Source organism: Neophocaena asiaeorientalis, unplaced genomic scaffold (genome assembly GCF_003031525.2).
Source record: "Neophocaena asiaeorientalis asiaeorientalis breed wild unplaced genomic scaffold, Neophocaena_asiaeorientalis_V1.1 scaffold99, whole genome shotgun sequence".
Taxonomy (NCBI): domain Eukaryota; kingdom Metazoa; phylum Chordata; class Mammalia; order Artiodactyla; family Phocoenidae; genus Neophocaena; species Neophocaena asiaeorientalis.
Window position 1 is genome coordinate 3,032,063 of NW_020173022.1, and position 19,388 is coordinate 3,051,450.

Here is a 19,388-nt window from a genome sequence, read left to right on the forward strand (position 1 = left end):
CTTTCTCAGGAAAGAGGACACAGAGGTGTGAATATCATGCAGAAGTTGGGGATCTATGGGGCTATCTTAGAAGCTGCGTACCATAAAGTGTGCATTTGTGTGTATGTGGGTGTGTACATGTGTTTTCAGGGACACTGGGTAGTCAGTGGTTGCACATGGTATGGGGCCAAAAGAGTATGAGTTCTTATGGATTTTCCTGTTAAGAGTATTGGAGGGTTAAAATGGTAGTTGTTATCCCTACAGGAAACGTATGACATTCACAAATTGAGAATTTGAGCCAGCTTGATAAAGGGACTATTTACAAAGGTGTGGTAAGTTAAGTATAGAGAAATTACAAGGAATAGTATGTTATTCCAGGGTTTGTGACAGCTTGGTGTATCACTCCCCCGAAGCCTGAAGCAGCATGAGGAAGGAGCAGATATCAGAACTAGGAGAGGATATTTGTATGAGAAGATCCCTGGACAGGAGCTATGACTTTTCACCATAGGAAGCAGTCAGCCTATGGCATCTCTGCAGGGAAGGTGCCAGGGGAATAAGTATATTGAATCACTCTCCTCCAGCCTCCTGCTGGCACTACCCGTTGGCAGAGCCCAACCAGAAGCCAGAAGGCAAGGAAGTTCACTGATGTTGTCAATATAGTCCAGTCTCCAGTTGCACACAGTAATGTGGGAAGAGTGGAAAGCAGACCTGGAGGGACAATCAGAAGATACCCAGTACCGAAATCAAATGAGTACTTATGAGGAAAATCATATCCATTATAGGCAGAGAGGAAGAAACAGGCTCACACTACGAGGTATTGTTTAGAGCAAGCTAGATGGAAGAGTTTGTTGACAGAGAAGGGTATTGAACATCAGAACAGGCTTTCATATAATTGTGTCTCTTGAAGATCCTTAAAAATGGGAAACACACATCCATCTCTATGAAATGATTTGGGCAAAACTGTACTGATGAAAGAAGTGTGAGTAGCTAAGATGACTTTGAAGTGTCCTTGTAACTTGAGGTTATGGCATTCCAGGAGGAGTGATGGAAATCAGGGAACTGGATCTCGTGCAAAATATTCACAACTCTTTGAAATGGAAATTAGGCTATTCCAATTTAGGAATCAAATTAAAGCAAGTATTCAGGGTGTTAGCCAGCTGTGCTCCTGCCTGTTTGAAGTGGCAGCTAAAGGAGGGAGGCGTGCTTTTTCCTGGATGAAGCAGGATCTCACTCAGCCTGTTTTCATCTTTAGTTAGCACCTGTTGGCTTAGAGTGGTGGCAGCCGAGCAATCAGATGGTAGATGTGCCAAGTGTCTGACCTCCCCGTGTCTGCCGCCCCTCCCCCCAATCCCCGTGACACCTCTCCTGATACAGATGGACAGGGGCTGGTTTAAAATGACAGTTTCAAGTTCGTGTAGGAAGAGAAAGTTAATTCAAAGAAACAGCCAGACAAGCTTCCTTCTTCTGTAGGAATAACTATTATCGCCTTTCACCATGGCCTACCTGGGAACCCACTTTGCCTTCAGATCCCGCAGGCAGAAGACCAATGATGAGCTCCGTTGACATAGCATGTCCTTTATTCTTCACAAAGCTATTTGCAATGACTTCTTTCAGAGCTATCTCTACCGGCTGGAAAATATTCCCCTGGGTAAGTGAGTTAGAGCTACTAGATAAGGGACAAGAAATGACTGGAGCAACTGTGTGAGACTCTGGGGCTTTTGCAAAAGGAATTAGAACAGGGACACTTTCCAGATAAAAAGGACACACAACCAATGTCCATGGGCTTAAATGTTTCAATGACATTCTTTTATGGAAAGTGCAAAGACCAAGTATTGCCTGGCAGGACAAGCCTCTATTTGGGGACTTCCATGCACCTCAGACATGGGTAACTTGCTTCTCTGGGTGTTGGTTGCCTGAGTGTCAGGATTATAGAAATTAATTTCTTGAGTTTGGAAGGACATTTTTAGTATTTGCAAAAATTTAGAGGTGGGCAAATTAGGTAACTCAAAGATGAGAATATTAATACAGAAGCATATCAACAAAGAATTTTTTAAAAAGGCTAAACAATAATAGATCAAGGTTGTTGGTGTGTGTGGCTGTGTGTGAGTGTGTGTGTGTGTGTGTGTGTGTGTTTGTATGCATGAGTACACACTCCACATAATCCTTTCTGGCCTTTCTAAATTACAATAATAGTCCAAGAACTTAAAAGGAGTAGATTTTAGTTTGGTCTTTGAATATTAAGAAAAAAACTGGGCTGTAGTCTGTCTCCATTTTAGTTATTTCCTCTAGTTTTCAGGAATTGGACAATAGGGCAATAAAAAGCTTATCTGGTTTGTCTACACCACTTTTCTCAGCCTCTGTGAAAATGGTTACTTCAGGGTGCTCTTAACAACACTGAAGAGGAAATAACTTGCGATTAAGGAGTAAAGTATCTCCCTTTGATTTATATTTTCCCCCCATGAAAGCAGGAACAGTGTGTATCAACCCCAGTCTGCTTTGTTAAGGTTGCTGAAAGCCCCATTGTACACTTGATGTGGCCAGGGTTTCCAGACGTGAAAGGAGCTACATAATTCTTTGTATTGCATTCAAAACTATGTTAGCAGCTTACCAAAGTCTCTTTCTATAAGTCCATTTCTGAAGGGAATCTTTAACTCTAGACATACAAATACTTTCATCTTATATTTATTTCTTATAAAAATTTCGCATTCATGACTCTATTTGATCCTCACAGCCATGCTATGCGATAGATAGGGTATTATTATTTTTCCACCCACCTTCTCACTCTTGCCCCCTATCTTATCTTTTCAAGTGAGGAAAAGAAAATTCAGAGATGATGAGATCTAATCTAGATAGATCTCATCTAGATACCAAAGCAAGAACCCAAGACCAGGGCTCTTTCTGGTAGATAGCACTACACATGAGTAATTCTTTTAGGACATAGTGTACATCTCATTTGTATTCAAATGGAAAAGTTAGAGCAGTCTATTTGGAAGGTGATGATGTTCTGACCACTCCACATATTGTCAGAGCATTGCTTTTCTGGAGACACTCTTTGGGCTCCACCTCAATAACAGTAGCTTGTTGGCTCGTGTTGCATTAGTCTGGAGAAAGATATTAATTACAATAACTTATGAGAGGTTCACTAAGGGGCAGATGACTGCCCGATTTTAAAAATAACTATTAGAAAAGAAACTCATCTCTGAAAGTAGCTAAAGATGAATTAAAAGACCCCAATAAATATTTATTAGACAAATTAAGGGCCCTTTACTAATAATTAATTGCAGGTTACCAATGTCCTGAGTTCAAATTCTGGCACTGCTAGTGGTAGAGAAAATCACCTCTGCAAGTTACTAAAGTCTCTGAGCATCATTTTCCTCAAAACTGTGGGGCTGTTGGAGGATTAAATGCAATTATATATGTGAAACTAGCCAATGCTCAGTAAGCATTAGCTTTTTATCTCCTTCCTTAGAGTCAGATCTCTTTGAAAGTCATCACGTAGCCTTCCTTAGAACAGGCATTACCGAAGATGATAAGCTTAATTTGCTATATGGGAGTTTTCAGGCTGCAGTGGATATTAGTCTTTTCAGTTTGGAAATAAAACTCAGCCCCACTGAAGTGTTTTAGAGTTGGCTTCCCCTCCTCCTGATGATTTCAAGACTTCATAGAAATGAAAATAAAACCCTTCTTTTAAAAGGATGGGGAACCCTACTGTAGAGTCTGCACAGAGAGTTTGTTGTTTGGGGTAGTTATGGGAAGAACAGTGGCTAACCGGACTCTTTGATTCCTTCTTTCCTTCCTTCCTCCCTCCAACTGCCTGTGTTAGGCAGCCAGGCTCACACCAGCTCACCGTGCAGTGACATTCATTCACGGGAACATTTGCTGAAATATCCCCGACTAGCCTCAGTGATTCATGGAGAAGCAAGAGGATGCCTATTCAAAATCTCCAATGGAAAAGTTAGCTATGCCATTGAATACAACAGGTCTTCACAAAGAAATGGGAGCAAGCTTATTACTATTCTCAGTGGTTTACATATATTATCTCAGTTAATCCTCACAACAGCTCTATTATGTGGTGCCGTGATTTTCTCCACCCTATATCTGAGGAACAGAGGAAGTAAGTAGTGCAGGATTAGAATCCAGGCAGTCTAGCTCCACGGTCTGTCTTTTTTAACCACAAAATCATGCTGCCTCCCATTGTAAATGGCAACTTGACAAATGAGAGGAGCAATGTAAGTTTTACCACTTTTTTTGAATTGACAGGAATGCAAAACATAGTCTATGAGGAGCACTGGCTTTCTACTGAGATAATCAACAAGATGGGCAGCCAGTGAGCAGGTTCATATAATCTAGTTTTACTAGCCCACATTCAGCTGGAGGCTTGGAGTCAATGAATTTTCCAAAGGTGGCTGTTTGTGAACAAATCAGAGGTAGAATAGGAAAGAAATTCATATAAATCTCCAGTTTGTATACCAGTGCATGCAGGGGCCTATATATGGCCCAATTGGAGATGTTCATATAATTACTCCTCAGTAATTATTCTAGCACTATCCACAGCATATTTCTAGTAGATAGAAGTCAGCAAATAATTATTAATTATATATTGAGCAAGAATCTATTACTCCTGGACATTGTTAAAGGCTTAGTTTAACTTCACATTTAGAACAATAGTTCCACATGGTTTAGCAAAAGGAACAAAGGCTTTGCATTTATTTGTTTGTTTGTTTATTTTTAACATCTTTATTGGAGTATAATTGCTTTACATTGGTGTGTTAGTTTCTGCTGTATAACAAAGTGAATCAGCTATATGTATACATATATCTCCATATCCCCTCCCTCTTGCATCTCCCTCCCACCCTCCCTATCCCACCCCTCTAGGTGGTCACAAAGCACCGAGCTGATCTCCCTGTGCTATGCGGCTGCTTCCCACTAGCTATCTGTTTTACATTTGGTAGTGTATATATGTCCATGCCACTGTCTCACTTCGTCCCAGCTTACCCTTCCCCCTCCCTGTGTCCTCAAGTTCATTCACTAGGTCTGTATCTTTATTCCTGTCCTGCACCTAGGTTCTTCAAAACCGCTTATATATTTAGATTCCATGTATATGTGTTAGCATACGGTATTTGTTTTACTCTTTCTGACTTAAGGCTTTGCAGTTAAATAGGTTTGGGTTAGGGCCTGGCTGTGACACTTCATTTCTGTGTAATATTGAGTAAGTTACTAAATCTTTCTGATTTTCTCATTACTTACCTGTAAAATGATGATTATAATCCCAGTTTTGTAGTGTCGTTGTGAGGATCAGAGTGTGAAGAGATGACCTGAGAGTGCCTAGCCTAATGCCTGGAACATAGGTACCCACTAATGGTTAGTAACCAACCCCCCTTCACTTACCCCTTTTTAGAAGAATTAGGCTCTGAGGAGGAAATTGAGAACAATGGCCACGCCTTTGCCATCGCAATTAAAAACTAGAATTAATAAAAACATTTCCTATAATACACTTGGAACTTCCAAATGAAACTCAGCATACAACTCTTGGCATTTTTCAAATTGATTTCATCCCTGTGGTAGGCATTGCTGCACAACTTTTTGTACAGTGATCCATTTTCCAAATGTTTATTGTTACCTTTGCAGTGCAAATGCCGTAAGATCATTTTTTCACTTTAAAGAAATGAAGAACCAGATCATTTCCCTTTATTGAGCAGACTTTCAGATACACTGTGTTAGATGGATGAAATACGAGTTTTGGATTTAAATAGACCTAGGTTTAAATCCCAGTTGTGTCACTCACTGGCAGTTTAGTTAACCTCTTGATGCCCTGTTTTCTTCTGTAGATAATCACATTTATCTTACATATTCAGTTAGATATAAATGCTTAGCATATGTAGCACATATATACATATTTGATCAGTGATAGTTAATATTTTTTATTATTTGGGTATGCCTAATTAGGAGAGAAGATATATCCTCCTATAGTTTTTCGTAAACTACAAAAAGTGTGACCTATTTGTGATTATGCTGGTTTTTCCTTATAGCCATTCACTACTTTGCTGAACCTGTGTATTATTCAAAGAACAAAAAGCTAGACAATATTCCTTTATTCAGTGAACATTTAAAGGAGGTCTGCTATGTGTTAAGTGTAATTGTAAGTCCTAGGATTACAAGGAAAATAAAATAGAGCTTTATCCTGAGAGTTTAGTGTAGGAGAGAGACCCACAGATAATTTTTGTGGAATGTGGAAGTCATGTTAGAGACCACTACAGGATGCTGCAGAGGTGCAGAGGAGGCGTGGTGACTGCTGAATCAGCTTCTGACTCTTCTGATGCAAAATCTCACCATGGAAAATCCTGTCCCCAGTATCTTCACCTGAATTCTGACCTTTTCAAATTTGACAGTGGGTCAGGTAGAACACTAAAGTTGGAATAAAGAGTTAGGAAGACACTCAGCCAAGTGGGCAGGGGATGTGATGTGTGGTGGGAGCTTGAGTACATTCTTGCTAAAGAGGGGAAAGTGTATTTTCCCTCCTTTCCCCCCTCTGCTTACGTTATTTGTGTTGAAGGCTGAAAAGAATTTAGGGAACACTGAAATAGCTCTCAGTTGAAAAGAACAAAACCCACTAAAACTTTCAGGGTAGGCAGTGCATTATTTTAGAGGCAAGAAACACCAGACACCTAAAGCATGCAGGGAAGAAATAAAACCTAGAGGGCCTCTCAGGGTAACTCTGAGACTTGTTAATGATGACTTTCTAGCATTCTGGCACACACAGACCCTTGGATTCTACCAGGAACATTGATAAACTCCCACTTCCTACCCCTTCCTGTTGGTGAAAACACAGATGACTTTGGTTTTTTTTAGATTCCATATGTAAGTAAGATCATACATTATTTATCTTTCTCTGATTTATTTCACCTAGTATAATGCCTACAAGGTCCATCCATGTTGTCACAAATGGCAGGATTTTCTTCCTTTTATGGCTGAGTAATATTCCATTGTGCCTAGGTACATTTTCCTTCCTTCCTCCCTTCCTTCTTTCCTCCTTTCCTTCTTTCCTTCCTCCCTCCCTCCCTCCCTCCCTTCCTTCCTTCCTTCCTTCCTTCCTTCCTTAAATTTTTACCATTTCTTCTTTAATGGCTAAAATGAGAAGTCATCACCTACAAACCTCTTTCATGGAAGATCTGACACTTCATAAGGGCATCTTCTAGTTGGACTTTCTTTTCTCTTATAGACTAACTTGATTCAATATTCTATCTCCGATCATTTCAAACGTACCATTTAAATCTAGCCTACATATCCTCTGAAGACTCCCAGGTCAATTTTCAGTTGACAAACAGGTCTAACGTTTGGAATAAAGTCTAAAATAGTTATATCCAACTATTAAAAAGAGAAAAAGAAAAAGCTACTCAGCAAACATAGACACTTATCTCGCAACAAAATTTTTCTTAGAGAGTTCACGAGATCTTTGTTCTTCTTCAGGGCAAATTCACATATACTTTATTTTTATTTTTGTAACAAGTAAGCCGTTGGAAGGTCCTTGGGAGTTCAGCTCATAACGTAGGTCAAGAAATAAGTACCGTATTATATCAAGAACTAATAGAGTGTCTAGTCTCTGTCTTAGACTACCCCAAGTTTCACAAAAACATTGCAATCATGCAAGAATAAGCCACTAGATGCATTTCTATAATAAAAAGGCACAGGCTGATGACTGATAACCTTATCTGAATCAGCTGGCACCATTGCAGGAGCTATCAAGAAGGGAGAACCTGGGGCTGGCCATTACACCTCATATATCTTTTTAGTGAAATGTTCCTGTCAATTAGGTGACAAGCCCATAACCATAAAAACGTACCTATTGAGTCTGACCCCTGCTGAGCTTGGCATTCACTTGTAGTCTACATGTTGCTGGCATAATGGACCATTCCCATTTCCAGATTAAGGGTTTTAGTAAACTCCACCAACTTGTTGACTTAACCAGGTGATGATGAGTGTGGCTGTTTTGCTGCTTTGGTTGGATCAACGAGAGAGTACTGGGCTGTGGCTTGCCTGTGATCCCAAGAAGCATTCAACTCTGGGAAGACTTGGTAAGCTGTGATTTCCTAGCCTGCTTTTCTGAGGCATACAGAAGAATTTGGAACAGTCATGTTTTTGGCATGGCAATGATTAATTTTTGTCGTCCCTGTTGAAATTATCAGCATTTCTTGAGCTACCTGTTCACACAACACTTTACCAAGTGCTAGGGAAGGGGGACTGGTGTAGGTCAGTGGTTTCCAATGTTTTTGAACATGAGGGTGCTCCTTTTAATGTTTTATTTTCTCAATCAGTAACTAACTTGAGTATAAAATGTCAAAAAATCTATGTATTATTAATAGTTTTAAAAGATTTGTATTTTTAAAATGACAATCTATTGTTGGTTAATATATATGGGAGATATAGTGTATAACATTGTTAGTCTCTAGAAAATAAAGTACATGGGAACTGATTTCTGTACCCCTTTTAGCAAATTCATGATCATTCAAGGGTCCAAATGTTGGCCACATCCAGTGTTTTCAAGTTGGGAAATACTGATTTAACTCCACAGATGAAGCATACTAAAATGGATGGTAGTAGTGTTTATTGGATTTTTAACTTTTAGAATAAAAATTTGGGATTATGTAACCATTGTTCAATTCAAAGCCAAGTAGTGCATTAGTGCAATGTCACAATCTTTGTTTACCTGAAGAAAAGTGTTCCTAGTTAAGGTTAAATCGATTGTCTTTTCTTATACTCCTTCTACATAAAATTATGTCATATTTTGGTTTGCTTCATATCCTGATTGTAACATTTTTATACTGTTGTATATTTTACTTCGAACTTTCAACTGTTTTATTTTTGTTGATTGCGGTTAAAAATCTATCTTCCTAAGAATATCACTATGTCTCCTTACTTCTTACCTGCTATGTATTACCCAGAATCCAGTTCATTCTACTTCCTGAAGATAGTTTTTTAAAACCTATGTTTTCTGTTGTAATATAAACTGATTTCTTTCTAGATCTGATAGTATCTGTCATTTTGGTATTTCTTTTCATTGGATTCCTGGGTTAATTTCATTGTATATCTTCTCTTGATTTTAACCCTCATTGGGCTGGAATATAGCTTCAAAAAACTTCTGAAGGATGAATCCATGGGAGGTAAATATTCTTTCACCATTTGAATGGTAACAAATTTTAGCCTCAAAATAATTTTCCCTCAGAATATTGATGTCACTGCTCCACTGTTTTCCAGGGTTTCTGATGAGATCTGTGTTATATGCCTGATTCTAGTTCTTTGAACATAGGGTTGCCAGATAAAATATAAAAGGCCGGCTAAATTTAAATTTAAGATAATCAACGAACAAATTTTAGTATAAGTATGTCCCATGCAAGTGTGATATTTCAACTGTACTTATACTAATAGATTATCCATTGATTATCTAAAATTCAAAACTAATTGTGTGTCCTGTATTTTTATTTGCTAAATCTGGCAACCCTACTTGAAGGTCAACAAACTTTTTCCCTCTAAATAACTTAATGATCTTCTCATTACTCATTGTGATTTGAAATTTCCTAAGGATATATATAAATGTGACTTTTATTTAATTATTAATTATTTATATAATTATTTTTAAATCCATTCTGCTCAGTACTTTTGGACTTTATAGTCTCTTTCACCTCTGGGAAATTTTTTTCTATTATTTCTGTAATAATTTTCTTCCCTCCATTTTCTGTTTTTGAGAATCCTAATTAGCTTGATGTTGGGTCTTCTGAATTGTCTTTTTTTAAAAAATATTTTTCAAATTTTCTTTTTGATTATAGCTCATTCTTTTCATTGAATTCTGAGCACTGATGGAATGTACTTAGCACTTTCAACTCATACAACTTTTATTTATTTATTTATATTTTTTTGGCTGCGCTGGGTTTTCATTGCTGTGCGCGGGCTTTCTCTAGTTGTGGTGAGCGGGGGCTACTCTTTGTTGCAGTGCGCACGCTTCTCATTGTGGTGGCTTCTCTTATTGCGGAGCAGAGGCTCTAGGTGCACAGGCTTCAGTAGCTGTGGTGAGTGGGCTCAGTAGTTGTGGCTCACGGGCTCTAGAGCACAGGCTCAGTAGTTGTGGCACACAGGCTTAGTTGCTCCACGGCATGTGGGATCTTCCCGGACCAGGCTCGAACCCGTGTCCCCTGCACTGGCAGGCGGATTCTTAACCACTGCGCCACCAGGGAAGTACATGAATTAAGTCTTTACAGCTCTAATCTTTTTACTTCTGTTTTCCATATCAATCTTTTCCTTTATGTCCTGATAATTTACTCAACGTTATATTCCAAAGTGTTTGGTAATCAAAATTTTAATTTCTAAGAATTCTTTATTATTCTTTAAATTATCATTTTCTTGACATCTTCGATTTATGGATGCACCTGTTCTCATACCTCTTCAAGGGTGTAAGTTTTTGTTTAGTTTTGGTTTAAATTCTCATTCATTTCCTGGATTATTTCTATTTCCTTTGGGGTCAGTTTTGATTGTCTATCTGTATCTTTGTTTTTCAGACTGCCATTTTACCCCCATGTGTTTGGAAATCATTATTTATCCATAGTTAGAAATGAAGGACAGGGGCAGTGATTTTAGGTAATGGAGAAGGTTTCCTCTGTTATATACTTCTCCACTGAATAGAAAGGATGACAAGAAGCTCTACATTTGCCGGTAGATCTTGCGAGACTCTGAGTATGAGGAAATGAGGTACTTGGAATCCTCTATATGCCAGAATGAGTAGTGTTCTAGGATTCCAACACTAACTGGTCTTTTTCTCCTAAAGCACTTAATTAATTTTTTTTCCTTTTTTTTAGAGAAGAGACATATTTACCCTCCCTAGGATTATAGCTGTGCTGCTTGTCACTTTTGTGGGGAGTGCATTGGTTGCCTCACCAGTTGGCCTGTAGACAGATTTTTTTGTTTTATTAACTCTTACTTCCTTTTGCATCTCTCCTGAGCTGTAATTTTTTTTTTTTTTTTTTTGCAGTACGCGGGCCTCTCACTGTTGTGGCCTCTCCCGTTGCGGAGCACAGGCTCCAGATGCACAGGCTCAGTGGCCATGGCTCACGGGCCTAGCCGCTCCACGGCATGTGGGATCTTCCCAGACCGGGGCACAAACCCGTGTCCCCTGCATCGGCAGGTGGACTCTCAACCACTGCGCCACCAGGGAAGCCCGCTGTAAATTCTTTAGCTCTGTTCCATCTGCTTTATCTGTTTTTTGTCTTCCAGAAATTTGTTGAAATCATGAATCCATTGATGGCCCCTTCTCATTTTCTTCACTGTTAAGGGTTGAGTTTATTAAAATGATTCTTGGGGAGTACTGGGGAGCAGGGAGGACAAATGCATATATTCAGCCTACAATCTTGAACCATAAGTTTCTCCCTTTTATCTCACTTTCTATCATTTCCTTCTGAATATCCTCTGATGAAAATATTTTATATCTGCAAATGTACCTTTTGGTTTAAAAAACACACTTAAATGCATACTCATTTACCACTCAGAAGTAGAACACATGTTTTTCTAAAAATAAATGTCTTAAAATACCTGAAATAATGAAATGACATAGTATATGTGAATATGCCTAGTACACTACCGGGTACAGAATAGTTGCTCAATAAATATTATATTTCTTTTTATTATTTTATTTTCATAAGATAGATCTCAAGCACATTTTCTGTAATGTTGGTACAAAGAGATATTTGGGTATGAGTTGCATTAAAAAAAAGAGATGAAAAAATAGCTATGCCTAATCTACCTCGTGATTAGAAGTAAAGATTAGTGATTAAATTCTCATAAAATATTTGGAGGTAAAAGTTACTTTGAAACTTGTGATATTATTTATTCTACTGTAGCAAACATTGTTCAGCTTTTTTTTTAATACAGTGACAAGCTATTTTTAAAATTAAACTCTAGTGTTATTAAATCATGAAAATGCCACATGATTATGGTTTATGCATGAGATACCTGAAGATCATAGGAGTTAAGAACTTTACCCAAGGTTACATAGCAAGTAAGTCACTGAGCCAGAACTCAAACCCAGATCTTCTGACATCAAACTAATACCCTTTCTCCCACAGCACAAATTTGCAGGCTTCTAAGAGGAAATTCAATGCATGATAAGAATAAACTTGTTCTGCCATTTAAATACTGATAAATATTAATAACATTTCATTTGCAGTGAAATTGTATGCTTTAACAAGTCAAGTCATCAATGGTGAGATGCACTTCTATGCCAGAGCTAAACTCTTCTACCAAGAAGTACCAGCTACAGAAGAGGGTATGATGGGAAATTTCATCGAACTGTCCAACCCAGATATCCAGGCCTCTCGGGAATTTCTTAGGAAATTTGTTGGGGTGAGTTATCCAACTGCAGTTTGATGAGGAGGCAAAGTCCTTTCAAACGTTGAGCTCACATGCTTCTGTGTTGTTGCTTAAGTCATATTAAAGCCATATGGCTCAGCCAAGAGTTTAGTGTGAAAGCCTGTTTTAAGATGTTCAGAAAGGATAGGTCACATTAAATGACTGGTTTGTCCCACTTGGCATTTCACCCTCCTAGCACCAGCTAATATCTTATGCTACAGGGGAAGGTGACCTAGCAGTGTTAATATTACAATTAGTGGATTAAGAAGACTTCTCTTTTGGAGTCTCATAGATAAACAGTTGATACCCAGATGATTGATGAGAGATCATGCCATTTTGGGTTTTGGGGTGATTTTTTGAGTCCCTGTAATAAAAATTCCATGTTGTAAGGAAATGCAAGCTTATGTTCAGTCTAAAAGTGGTAAGTATAGTAGAATCTCTATATTATTCTATACATAGTTGAGACATTGCCTTGAAAGAATGTGATCCCTTTGTAGACTTGGTGTTGGGTGAAACTCCACTTCCTTACTTCCACGCCATATGAAGATGGATCATATACTGTAGGGGCCAAAATCTTGGGCTCTAGAGTCATTACAGTTCTTCTTACTGTATAAGCAACCTTGGGCTTATTCCTTAAATGCTCTTAAACCTCAATTTTTCACCTGTGACTAGGGCATAACCACAGAACTCACCTCATAGGGTAATGTGAAGCTCAAATGAGATAATATAAGTCAAGTGCTTACTTTAGTGCACATAATTATTGCCCAATACATCTAATTTATTGCTACTACTACTAATAACAAGCTTTCATAAAATGCATTCATTATATTTTAAGGAGCTTCATTCAGTTGTTAGAATAGACTTACCCCACACAATAAAGCTATTGTTGGTTCTACTGAGAACAAAGTCCTACCCAGCAAATAGGTTTTGTTCCAATTCACTATGAAGTCATTCGTTTGAAATTTGGAGTCCATTTTATTCTAATGAAGGAAACATTAAGAATATTATGAATATTTGGGGTTATGTTGTCAACCTATTTAAAAGCATAACGTTAATAATATCCCTAGTGTTGAGGTGAGGTTTACTTCACATCCAACTTCCCTAGAGCACCCTTTGCCTGAGTATAGAAAAAAGGATAATGATGGAGCACCCATTGGGCCAAAGTGGACATCAGCTGTGGCCATAAAGACTATGGAGCTAGGGCTGTTGGCTGGGGCTATTTCTAGGTCAGGTTAACCTGGAATATTTTTAAATGAGTGTTGCTGACTGATTTCACTGAGCACTTTTTCTGAGATAGTCAGTCACTCTGATAAGCACTTTAGAAGCACTGTCTTATTTACTCTTCATAATAATTCTGTGAGGTAAGTACTATTATCATTTCTTGTTTTCACAGTTGTGGAAACTGAGGCTTGGAGGGGTTAAATAAGTTTTTAAGGTTACGCAGTTGGTAAGAGACAGAGCTAGGACTTACGCCTGGCAAGGTCTGTCTGACACCAAACTCCCTGCTCTTATCCACGACATATTTTTTCCATTTGTCTCATGAAGCAGAAAAATCCCTGCTTTGTGTGTGTGTGTGTGTGTGTGTGTGTGTGTGTGTGTGTGTGTGTGTATATACCACAGACCTCAACTCTCCTCCAGTCTGGCCAAGAGCAATCCCTCCTGCTCGCCTCATGGTGAGGCTGACTTTGATCCCAGTGCATTTCAGAAGCTTAGTTAGTAATCCAGCTGTCTTGTCACTCCATGTGGAATGCCAAGCTGACCACAGGGATGCTGGTCAGACAGAGCCCATACACACGCCCATGGACCCGGGAAAGGAAACAGCCTTGTGCTTGCATATTTATGTTGGAAAAGAGCAGCCTGCTCTTTTCAAACAAATATAAGGAGTCCTTCTTAGTAGACTAGGCTCATTGTGAAGCTGTGACCTCTAACTAAGTACAAACACAGTCTTTTTAAAGAAATGATATTTTGGTACTTTGACCTTAATAATATGCTAAATTAGTATCCAGGTCAAGATACAAGGAGTTAGGGAATATGAGTATCTGACATGATTTATCCTTGTGTCAACTGGGAAAAGACAGATTGTTTAATTTAAAGTTTTTCTTTCCTTTCAACACTTAGTGACATGAGACAGTGGGAAAAGGTGTTTAAACTTGTTGCAAATGTGCTTACTTTAGCAAATAAACAAATGATACCAAGATGATGTCAACAGCATAGCTGATAACATTCCTTACTTCTAGCTGTCTATTGGGGAAAGTAGAAATTTATAAAAAGTAATTGGTATTTGATGATATTTATCTCTTGACATTTCTCAGAGATTGGATGACTAAAAAATTGGGGGCTAACTTGTATTTCATGGTTTTTATAAAGTGGCATTTAGCACTTTCATTTTAGTTTTTTTTTTGCGGTAAGCGGGCCTCTCACTGTTGTGGCCTTTCCCATTGCGGAGCACAGGCTCCGGACGCGCAGGCTCAGCAGCCATGGCTCACGGGCCCAGCCGCCCCATGGCATGTGGGATCTTCCAGGACCGGGACACGAAGCCGTGTCCTGTGCGTCGTCAGGCACACTCTCAACCACTGCGCCACCAGGGAAGCCCTCATTTTAGTTTTAAACTCCAGTGGAAAGAAGGTAAAATAATATTCTTCAAGACAAAATACATAGGCAGAATCAAAATGAAAATGAAATTTCTAAGAATATTTCACTATTTTATATGAATCCATAAATATGAAGATAGGATAATAAATGAAAATAACAAAACATCTTGTTTTGAAATCACACATTGTATGTAGTTCTGGTCACATTCATGGAAGAGCATCAAATTTCAATCTAGTCACAGTAGTGGGCAGCCATGGTATCCAAGAGGCTAGAGATGTTGTTCCCAAGATCAGCCTTTAAATGTCCCTTCTCAGAGGTGCTGCATGTGAATGAGAGACAGAGGAATAAATGTGGTGCCAGGATATGAGGTAGTGCCAACCATGTGGAGTGATATGCAATAAAGAGAACTAGGCAGTAGTGGCAAAGGGCTAAGGTGCTCAGGATTTGAGTGAAAGGCATCTTTTGTATTTGTAAATAACTTGTTTCAAGGATAACTGCGGTCAGATATCACACATCTAAGTTGGTGAAAAATACACATCAGAGGATGTGCATTTTCAAGGAAGTTCTATTGCAAATATTTCACCTCTTTGGGCCTCAGTTTCTTTGTCTGAAAAAGTAGGGAGATTAGACATGAATGGTTTTAAAACTCCAGGGTTGTACTGATATCCTTCAAGGGCTTATTGGGAGAATGATAGAAAGACTGAGTGGGTGAGGCCCTGCCTCACTTTAACCAGAACAGCTTCATATTTATTTGTTCATTGAGAAAAAGGAGTTAAGCTGTTTTAAACTTCTTGAAATCCTCTGGCATAGATCTCTGTTGTCTCTGTTTTATTGTCCCATGGTTCAATTTTTAAAACCACTTGCTATAATAATGTGAGCAACACGATCAGTAGAGGCTTTAGGGCTAAATAATGATAAGAAAAAATTATAATGAGAATCTCTAGTTGAGCACACAGATTTCAACTAAAGTCATTTTCAGTAGCTTAAAATAATTTCCCTGTATTTCCCTCCATCTTGTTTATGTTATAAATTTATTTAAATGATGCTACTTTTATGGCCTTCATAACATAAAACTTTAGCCTAGGCCTTTTAATGAATTAGCTTAGTTTATATTATAATATCTGAATGAGGGATGTAGCACATTGTAAGTAGGAATGGCAAACAAGTGGCACATGTACTACCACTTCCCATTCCCATACTCAAGGCAGACATAACTAATCAATCATAGACCTCTTCCTGGTAAGTCTGAATGAAGCCTTAGAATTCTCTTCAACATAACGTTAGACAGCTACTAACAAGGGAACCAGAGTTGTGGCACTTGAGGTGACAGCCCTAAGGTAGAACTGGCTTTGGATTCACACAGTTCACTGTTCAAATTCTAGTTCTGCCATTAGTTGGGTGATATTAAAAAAGTCTAAGGGTCCTCATCTCCAAATTGGAGAATAATCATTATCTTGTGGGGCTTTTTGATTACTATAGTTATTATGGATGCAAAGAGCTTGCTACACACAAGCAGTCAATAAATTGTGATTATTATTATTTCCTCTGAAAAGAAACTACAATTACTTCACTTTTTGTTCTTCTTTGTTCTTGCTGTAAGGAAGGCCTTTTGAGTGGACTGGAAAGTAGCGTTTCTGATGTTTCCTTCTGCTTAAACTTCACCTTTTGATCCTTAGCCAATTTTTTTTTTTTAAAACCCTTAGGTCCTGAGAAATCAAGAGTAGACTTTCTCCTTAAGATCTTGATTGACAACTTCAAGTATCTTGTTACTGTAATTTCTAGCACAAAACCTATTCAGCAGCCATCCCAACTGTGACCAAATAATTTAGACCAGCTGAATCTTATATATATATATAGATACACACACACACACACACACACATATATATATGTATATATGCACATACACATATATACACATATACATATCATAGATATATACTGGTCATGTACACATACATATATGTATATATGTATATGTGTATATTACTTTATAGAAGCAAATTTGAGAAAGTTTTTATTGGCTGATTTCCTCCTATCTCTACCCCCTATTCATCTTTCACCATCAGTTAATTTAATGCAGAGATTTACTTTAAAAAAATTTCAGGGCTTTTGTGCCCAATAAATCATGTAGCTTCTGGTATAAAAGCAGAAAACAATTTTTAGCATGAAAAGAGACAAGGGGACTTTGCTGCAACTACCTTTTATCCTCATGAATGTGCTGTGTGTCACTGAGGCTGAGTTTGAAGTAAAATCCTGGCCTGAGAATGGAACAGTTTGCATTTCCTCAGCTCAAGTCTTAAAAATTATCTTCCACACAAGAATAGTAGATAATTCAGAGCCCCCAAAATCAGTTCTGAAAAAAATAAAATGTCAGTTATCCATCCCAGTATGAATTGAAATGTTTTCATTGCATGAATTTGAAAAGTAATTTTAAAACTCTGAAAGACTCTCACTGCTTTGCTCTCTTTTTTAACAAGGCAATAAGCTATGGTGCAGGTCCATTTAGCTGTGGGTTTGACCCAAATTTACAGTTAACAAAGTTCTATTTTCATAGGGCTTTCAAAGGTCCATTTATCTTAGAGAAAATTACCCAGTTTTCAAACTTAAGACATTATTTTCTAAAATCCTATTTTGAAATTCTTTGAAAGACCTATATTTGAATAAAATAAAGAAGGCAAAAACTAGACATGATTGGATTTTTTTTGAAAAAAGTCATTGGATATTTTATAACTTGATTGTGGTAGTGTTTACGTGCCTGTATACATTTGTCCAAACTCATTGAATGGTATACTTAAAATAGTACATTTAATTTTATGAAATTGACCCAAATAAAGTTTATTTAAGGAGGTAATTGAGTGTCCAAACTCAGGGTGAGTGTCTGTTCCTGAAGTATTCCACAGGGTACCTTTCTGCAGGGGCCTGGGAGAGCTGGGACAGACTGTGCCCTGGATTGCGGCTCTGGGATAGGAAGGGTCAGCAAGCATGTCCTGTTGCTGGTTTTCAACACTGTGGAACTTGTGGACATGATGGAATCGTTTCTCCTCATGGCACAGAGCTACCTGCAGGTCAGAGGGGACAAGGTAGAAACCTACCACTGCTACAGTCTGAAGGAATTCACACCCCCACTGGGGAGATACGATGCCATCTGGATTCAGTGGGTCTCTGGTTAGTCCTGAATGGCATTGCATCTGCCATTCTTCCCTTTCCAGATAGAGAAGAAGAAAACACATGGGGCTGATTGGAGGATTTGTGGAGGCAGAACAAGGACACAAAGGGAGATCTGGCTATAGTTGTGCTTAGAACAGTTAGCTAGGCTTAGGTATCATGGGAACTCCCCCAAAGCTCTGGTCCTCCAGATTTCTCCCATAACATCCTCTGAACAAGCTTGACAATTCCCATCCTTAGGGATGGAGTGCCTTCAGACCAACCTACATCATAGAAGAAACCTAAATATTTGAAAAACTTTAAAAAGTGGGGACAAAAAGAGTCTATCCCCATTTACTGGAAAAACGAGACTTTCTTAGATTTAAATTCCCAGGAAATGAGACAGCGGTGAATTGGATTTTGGTCTGAGTGTGTGTGTGTGTGTGAGACACAGAGGAATGATGACAGAGTTCGGCTGTCCAGGGGACATGGAGGGAAGCCAAGGGATGAGCAATAGTTTATCTTGTGCCTGGGAGGTAGACTAGGTAAGGTAATATCTATTTTTTAGAGCATACACTGATTCACCTCAAAGAAGATACCTGTCCTCTTATCTAAATTCTCAAAGCCTCCTGCAGCAAAACAATTCAGGCTATTAAATAATTCATGAATGAGTGAACAAATGAGCTCCTGATTTGTAGCCTTGTGGTTGGTCTGTCTTTCCTACTCACCTCCTTTCCCACCCACCCTTTCATCCTGTTCCCCCTTTTACTTGGCCTCACCTGTTGGGTACCTGACTGTTAAAGACCTTCTTACATTTCTTTCCCGGTGCCGACATGGCCTGAAAGAAAACGGCATCATCATACTGAAGGACAGTGTGGCTCAGGTGGGCTGCATCTTCCATCTGTGTGACTCGGGATATGGACATCCTCCAGAGCCTCATTAGGAAGAGTGGGCTGGTGGTGCTGGGCCAGGAGAAGCAGGACGGCTTTCCAGAGCAGTGCATCCCAGTGTGCATGTTTGCACTGCATAGCGATGGACACTCCTGACCAGCAGTGGGAGTGAACGGCTGCACTGCATGGTAGTGCTTTGGGAAGAGGTGTTCTCCTCTGAGGTGCCCCTTGTAATTCACATAGGAGTGAAGGGAAGGGACTACAGCATGTTTGGAAATGACTGATGTAATATGTACATGTTTCCACTAATTATGTAAGTACATGCACACACTCTGGATTTTCCAAAAGAGAAATGGAAAGTGGCATCTGGAAAAACTGCTAAACTGTACA

At 38.8% G+C, this 19,388-nt stretch overlaps 1 protein-coding gene across 1 annotated transcript; it reads left to right on the top strand.

Moving 5' to 3' along the window:
• Window positions 1-1,473: 1,473 nt before the first annotated feature.
• Window positions 1,474-19,154, top strand: NTMT2 (N-terminal Xaa-Pro-Lys N-methyltransferase 2). Its single transcript, XM_024742462.1, is given in 5 exon segments — window positions 1,474-1,627; window positions 12,188-12,363; window positions 17,880-18,127; window positions 18,892-19,011; window positions 19,013-19,154. Coding segments are annotated over 5 exon segments (840 nt in total).
• Window positions 19,155-19,388: the final 234 nt, after the last annotated feature.